This window comes from Egretta garzetta, unplaced genomic scaffold, assembly GCF_000687185.1.
Source record: "Egretta garzetta isolate BGI_Z169 unplaced genomic scaffold, ASM68718v1 scaffold40, whole genome shotgun sequence".
Classification (NCBI taxonomy): domain Eukaryota; kingdom Metazoa; phylum Chordata; class Aves; order Pelecaniformes; family Ardeidae; genus Egretta; species Egretta garzetta.
In genome coordinates this window covers 1,906,346-1,913,685 of record NW_009258484.1, presented here as the reverse complement: position 1 = coordinate 1,913,685, position 7,340 = coordinate 1,906,346, and the positions used below count along the sequence as shown (strand labels likewise).

Below are 7,340 nucleotides of genomic sequence, written 5' to 3'. Positions count from 1 at the left end.
AGGGACATGGTTTAGTGGTGGGATGGCAGGGTTAGGTTAACGGTTGGACTCGATGATCTTAAAGGTCTTTTCCAACCAAAGCGATTCTATGATTCTATGATTCTACACAAGCTAATAGACCATTTGTCTCAATCCAGGTAAACCAAGAAGCCTTTCAGTTCCACAGGTTAGTCAGGGAAATACAACTGCATCATCTTTCATTCTGAATGTATATTTGCATCAAAAACAGTTGATGAAGTGGTGAAGTTAAACAAACACACATATGATGAGTATGAAGTAGTTACTACTGCAGAAAATTCTTTTCTGACTGATTTTTCAGTCAGCTGTTCTTTGAGACCTTTTGATGTTTCAAAAAAAAATAAAATAATGAGAGCAGTTGATATCAATGGATTATGAACATACCCTGGACTGAGAGAGAGAGCAGGGGGAATAAAACCTTTGCTGCGTCTTGCTCTACACAAAAATAAACTCATTTAAGTGATAGCTCTTTTTTTTTTTTTAGATGCACAAAGCTTATATACTTTTTTTCTTACTACTGTGGTTCTTAAGTTAGGAATATTCTTTGTAACAACAAAGGTATTTGCAAATCATACATGTATTTTCTTTAGAGGATTACAGACATTGATTACACTACTGTATTAGTCAGTCTCCAAGAAAACAGAGAACTCACTGAATTTTCTCAGATGACTTTGTCTGCATTTGCTGATTACATTTATCTTCCATACAGAATTGTATCTATCTTCCTTTATTATCTATCTTCCCTTATCATACTACCTGTGAAGCATTATCTAAATCTCAATTGTAAGAACTGTGAGGTTGAAAGACTGAGATAAAGAAGCAGAATAAATTCAAAGAGACAATAAAGACAAAATGCTAAGAAAGACCTTGCAAAATGGGAATTCCACCAAACGCATTAGTATTTCCTATGGTATATGAAATTCAGACAGAAGTAAAGTTTTATGCTGCATAGGCAGATGTGTTTCCCTTGGCAGTTTTATTGTTGCTTTCTGTTACATCTTATTTTCACTATTCAGAATCTAAAGAATAAAAATATTTATCCTCCTTCTGAAATCAATGTAGGTGATACAGTTTTGGCTTAATTAGCACGATGTGGAAATCTGACCTCTATTTTGGTTGTAAACATTTTAAAAATACATTTCTTACCACTTTCATCCAGCAAGAAATCATCCTGGTAACGGAACTTTTCTGGTCCACATGCAATAAAAATGTCATCATCGCCAAAGAAATCCTGAAGGCACATCACCTGCAAACAAAAAGGAAAGGAGGACATTGCATGAAATACCACATCATCAGAACTGTAAGAACAATAAATCCCTCCTTCTATCCATCCGCATGAAAACTCTTTGCTTTTAATGGAATCAACAGGGCTTCATATCCAGATACGTTTCAAAGCTGTGCTCCTGCCATCTGTTAGAAGTGAGAATCACTTTTATGGACACTGCAGGAGCAGAGAGATAAGACAAAAAGCCATAACTGTCACATTTATTACGTGATGCATCAATGGGGTATGAGGTAAATGCCTTTTGTTTACGCACAAGGTACTATTCAGCAGTTAGAGGATAATTCATTTGCCTTTGAGCCTATGTTTCTACCCTTTGGCTGCCATGAAAGGAGGTTACAGCTTTGTATGCAGAATTAAATGTAGTTATTTCAGCAAAATCTGCCGTGCAGGGAATGAAACTTGTATGGGTGAACAGAATCTCCATCACACACCCTTCATCTTCACCAGCATAGTCGACATGAAGGCTCTTCAAAGGTACCAAGCTGAACAACCAGATGAGCTGGGAATGATTCTAGTACTGAGTAAAAGAATAATCCCTTCCTAGTCCCAAATATGAACAGTCAGGATTACCCTGGGGTAGTTTTATATCTATACATGAGATTTTCTTACAACAGCTTTTAGTTCACAAGGCACCACTTAACAGTTTAATGTTTTCAGTTATATGACAATTTTTACTAAGGTTCTTAAAGAAAAATCAGTAACTTTCCAAAAACGTGACTTCAGACTTACTGATCCAGTTGTGACAAATTTTAAAAACAAATTAGGTATCAGAGTACCTTTAAAAAAACAGAGACATTGGTAAACAATACTATAAGCTCTGTTCCTGCTTCACACTTACAAGAAGATTTTAAAAGGCTATGTTTGCCTATTTTTTACATAATGTTTTGTAAGCACTAATGTTTGAACAGGATAACTTCACAGATAAGAGGCTCAAGTCAACAGCATACGGACAGGAAAGTAGCACATAAAAAATTTCTAAAAATTGACAAAATAGTTGAGAATAGCCCAGCTGAACCAGATCGCCCCCCTCATAAAAAGCGGAGATGGGAGGAAAGTCAGGATTTAAAGCCTACAAAAACACAAGTGAAAGAATTAGCTAATGAGAAGACTTTGCCAGACTTTGGCATAAAAACAAGCACCCCTCCAACCTGCAGTGACTGGTGTCTAGGAGTTACAAAATGCAAATCGTGCTTCTCAGACACATGCCGGAAGGCTTTGGCATCTACAACAGTTACGAGCCCCTATGCTAGAAAAAACTTAAGGAAGAAAAATAGTGGTCCATGTCATGACTTGCTTGCAGAGTAAGATTTGTCATTAAAACTATTTTAAAGGTAGAGCAGTAGCAGCTGAAAAAAAAGAGGAACTCAAGAAAAGACGAACTAGATTAAATAAATACCCCAAAAGAAACAAAGGTACTCCCCAAATTACCCTTTCCTTAGGTAATGCACATAACTTTAAATTCAGGTCCACTACAACCTGATAACTATCAACGCTATCATCTCAACACCACACAGTACCTGAACACCAACATCAAAAATGTAAATATTCGATGGAGCTTTTTACCACGTTCTTACTCAGGTTACGTTCTATTAATGTATCAGCCTCAGCAACCTTTATATAAACTCATTTACTTCCCATCTTTTTTTTATTGTCCACAAGACATATCCTGCCTATCTTTGTGCCCAATACTCCCAACAAGCTTCAAACGCCTCTTCCCTTCAGTCAAGTTCCTCTGAAATTGCCACCTCTCCCAAGTTTGCCACACTTGTGGGGAGTGATAACCTTTACGTTTGTGTTTATTCTAAGCAGAGTATTAGAACTGAACTCTGGGGGGGGGGCTCCATAAGGGACTCTAGGCACAAAGTTGAGCTATTTTGACAACAAGCATGAATGAAAATTAAATTCATATTTGAATCAAAAAACTGTATGGATTTAATAAAAATGCTTGGCTCTGCTCAGTTAAGAGTTTCATTCAAGCCTAAACAAGACATTAAAATAGAGGTAGACCAACACCTAACTAGGCTCAACTACACCAAAATATTAAAGCGTCTCAGGCTCAATCAGTGCAATTTATATGCAAATAAGAAAGAAAATGGGATTAGCACAATAGAAAAATAATTCGTACTTAGATATCCTTGGTTTTTACACTAGAATTTAAAGAGTTCTTATGCTTGCCTCTTTTCTCAGTTTCCTACTCTGTATGTAAAACTACATACACTTCTTACAGTTTTTCTTGCCTCCTGAGGTTTTATTAATTTGGGAATTACAATTCTAGCTCTTAGATAGCTCATAGCAAGAGCATAACCCATCCCCCTCTGGAGTAACTTCTCTTCAGGCTTCCAGTATCTTTTTATATTATTTATTGGAAGCCTTGGCATGTCCTTTATTGTCTGCTTTCTCCTCTGCAGCACTTTCCATCCTTTCTGTCTCAGCATCCCTGGCCTGCTCCGCTCCCCGGCTCATGCTCTTCAGAGGTTACGCTGAAGGGCCTTTCCAGAAGGCATCTAACAAATATACAGCACCCCCTTCCAGGCTTTTTCGGAGAGAAATCTGCAAGCACTTTCTATTCACACTCAGTCATCAGCTAAGCCACAGGACCTGCTTTTTATTACCCATTTTCACTTCTGGAGAACACAGCTCCTCAAAAGTTATGGTTTAGAAGATCAAGGATTTGCATCACCCGTACTGGACTGTGCCAGTGCTTAAGAGGTCAGTGTGCTCTGTTGCATGTGATCAGCTTTAAAACTAGTCAATTTTTAAAACAGTGAATTACAAAAGCCTCCCTGAACACTTTGCTGGTTTTATGTCACAGAATCCATCTTCTTCTTTTTCACAAATAAGTTTTTATCTTCCATGTTCCACCAGGACGTTTCTCACAGCATGGAAAACGAAGTCTATGCAGGAGCAGTCAAACATACACCTGAAGTAAAAAGAAACTGAAAAAAAAATGTTTTCTACCACACACCTGAGATTAAATATACTGTGGCAGTTATAAACAAAAAACTTTCTGGCAAAGGGGTGATATTTAAAGTTAATGGTGTCTCTCTTACACTCAGTAGGGGAATGAATAAATAACAGTAACACTACTAGAGGCCAGGGAGTCTCAGGCATTACAATCCTTTGCATCGGTGGCGAGAAAGATGGCAAGCAGCAGCAAAGAAAATCGATCACGATGACAGGCTTCAGGCAATACACAAGTCACATAAAAAAGACTTCGCTAACCTGTACATCCCCAATGCAAAACAGAGGAGAGGCAGAAGAATTTGTCATGCCTAAACTCACCTCAGCAAGTTGTACAGGCTGAAGCCTGGGTCCCCCACAACTCCTTATCCTAGTAAACAACTTAAGAATCCCACATGCTCTGCCAGTGGGAGACGAGAGTGTCTGCCTAGGAAGAACTCAAAATTATTTTGTATCTCAGATGTTGGTGTGGCGCTTTTGCTAGAAGCCCAGAGGGGCCACGGGGACCCAGCCAGGCCAGGCCCAGCCACCGGGGAGCATGCAGCAGGGCGGCTGAGCTGCCCCAGGAGGAGAACAGGGAGCTGAGCAGCAAACCTGGCTTCCAGCCCAGGATCAGGACTGGCTTTGCACCATAGCACGGACACTATGGGCATGTTAAAAATTACCTTCACTTTCCTTTCTCTTTTTAAGCAGGAGAGTATCTGGAACCAATGAGAAATCATGGAACTATTGTGGAGCCTTTGTTTTCCTGAACCGGCGTGAAACATTTAAGCTCTTAATATTCACCTCTTTGAAGCTGGAAACTTTGTTACGGAGACCCTCTTTCTTATATCTACAAAAGATGCAAGAAATTGTGCTTTGCGTTTTGGAGCACAGATGACTGCAAAGTAAGAAGAGCAGCTTGTAGAGCCGTTACCTGGTTTTGTTCTCTCCACCAGTAAGGGAAAGCAGTCAGTAGTGGTGTGGAGGAGGTGCAGAGGGAGGGAGAGAGGGAAGGGAGAATGGAGGGAAAAGGGAGGGGAAGGCAGAGGGGAAGAAAGGGAGAGGGAGAAGAGGGAGGGAGGGAAGAACGGAGGGAGGGAGGGAAGGAATTAATCAATCCTTTCTGTAAAAGCATGAAATTAAATCACCTTTTACAATTGCTGTATTCTGGCTACAGAGGGCTCAGGGACCTTTTGGAATTCATGTTTTAAAACAAACACACACACACACACAAAACCCAGAACAAAATTTGTTGCATATGTCGGTCACAGCAAATCAAATACTTTCCTATCGTTTTAAAGCTAACCACATATCAAGTTAATACTGACTCTGAAATTTTTAAGTAAAAAAGAATCAGAAACTCAAATTTTCCTCTGCATTCAGGGATAGCTCACAGCACCAGCAAGTACACCATCAACACCAGGATTACTAACTCTCACGCTTTTGTCAGCATTTTCATATTGCTGGGTTCTTGGACAGAGAAGGAAGAGGGAGGTATTCTGTGTGTTTGTCTTCTTTTAACAACAACTTAATTAGACTCAAAGCTGAAAGCTATTTTGGATGAGCCATGAGAAAACCTCAAGCTGGGGTGCCCTCGGGCACCACGGCTGTTGGAGAGCTGGAAAGAAAAGTGAGGACAAAGAAATGAGGTGGTAAAACAAAAAAGATGCAGAAGGAGAACTCAAACGATAAGCGGGTATAGGAGTTTTCTGAAAACAAAACAAGAAATGAATGATGGTAAATGGAAAACATGAGGCGTTTGGAGATGCAGACTGCAAGGCAGGATTGCACACCGAGGGCGACAGAGCGGTAATCGAGGCTGGTGTGGGAAGAGCAGCCCAAAGGAGGGGACAGGCAGAGAGACAGTGGCAAGCACCTTCCCAGTTCACCCCATAGCCAGCCAGCCGGGAAGTCCTAAAGCCATTTTAAAGTAGCCTTTTTGAACCTGAAACAAGCTCATGCTGAGTTTGTTTATCATTTCCCCGATGGTGAAAAAGACATTAAAAAAAAAAACTTTATCCTTGGAAGAACCTCGGTGTTTAAATGACTCATGATTTTAGGACTCTGACTCAGTAATTTTGTGTCAAGTTTTATGAGTTTTATTACAGAGCTGTTTTTCATTTTCCTGCTACTTTTGGTTTACTCACCCTCAATGTTTAATTACTAGTCAGGTCTCTAGTTTTTCATAAGCCAAAGGAGCTCACTATACCTCTGTTCTACTGTATTTCTCCTTTTTTTTTTTGCTTTGACTGATTTTTCCAATAAAACACAGCCCCTCCTGGCTTTAAGATATTAATTGATCTTTACTGATGTTTTCCCTCTATTTTCCTCCTTAACCAAACTATATTTTCCACTAACCACCACCTCTGCAGGCCTTATTTTACCTGTTTCCCCACTCTTTGTCTATTGCTTCATGGAGGAAAATCTCAGATTAGATCCTGAACTGAATTCACTGCTGTCTACTACTGGCAGTCACTAAGAAGCCTCATGACAGCTATGGATTTTCCTGAGAGCTTATAAATCCACACAAGTTGTTTGCACAGGTATTGACATAGTCTTGTTTAACTTCATATTCCTAGCAGAATTACAGGAACAGAAGAGAGATTCTACATTACTACATTTATCTCCCAGACAGTATAGGGCTGCTTCCAATACCAGCTTTCCCAATGCTTTGTTCAGTTTTTATAATATATTCCTCACTGTGTAGACCTTCTCTTAGAAGAAAGACCCATAAAGCAACCAACTGCTACTCATTTAGAAGGATTTCTTGGCTTCAGGAAAATCAGAAATTAATGATTCGATACTGGTGTAATTGTGCATTAGGTCATTGCAGTGAAACAACAAATCCAAACATACCAATAAGGCTTTGGCTGTTTTGGGTTTTTTTTATTGTTGTTTTGGGTTTTTTGAGGGACTTCAGCCTGCCCCATTCTGTGTGGACTATGAGTTAATAGCAAAAGATATCCTTTCCGAGGGAAAAGAATCAGACCTCAACTGGAATTAACAGAGCATCACACTTGAGTATTTCCTTCAAGTTTAAGGCAAGACTATTCCCCTTCCTGTTGGCTTAGGCTCTGAGGCTTTTATTCATGCC

General features: G+C 39.6%; 1 protein-coding gene across 7 annotated transcripts in view; it reads right to left on the bottom strand.

The window, feature by feature from the left end:
* The window catches only part of DCLK1 (doublecortin like kinase 1), a 267,047-nt gene that overhangs the window by 140,209 nt on the left and 119,498 nt on the right, over positions 1-7,340 (bottom strand). For all 7 annotated transcript variants that reach the window (XM_009644758.2, XM_009644765.2, XM_035900360.1 and 4 more), the window contains exon 3: positions 1,165-1,264. In XM_009644758.2, the coding sequence (XP_009643053.1) occupies positions 1,165-1,264 (100 nt within the window). The remainder of the gene's footprint in view (positions 1-1,164; positions 1,265-7,340) is intronic.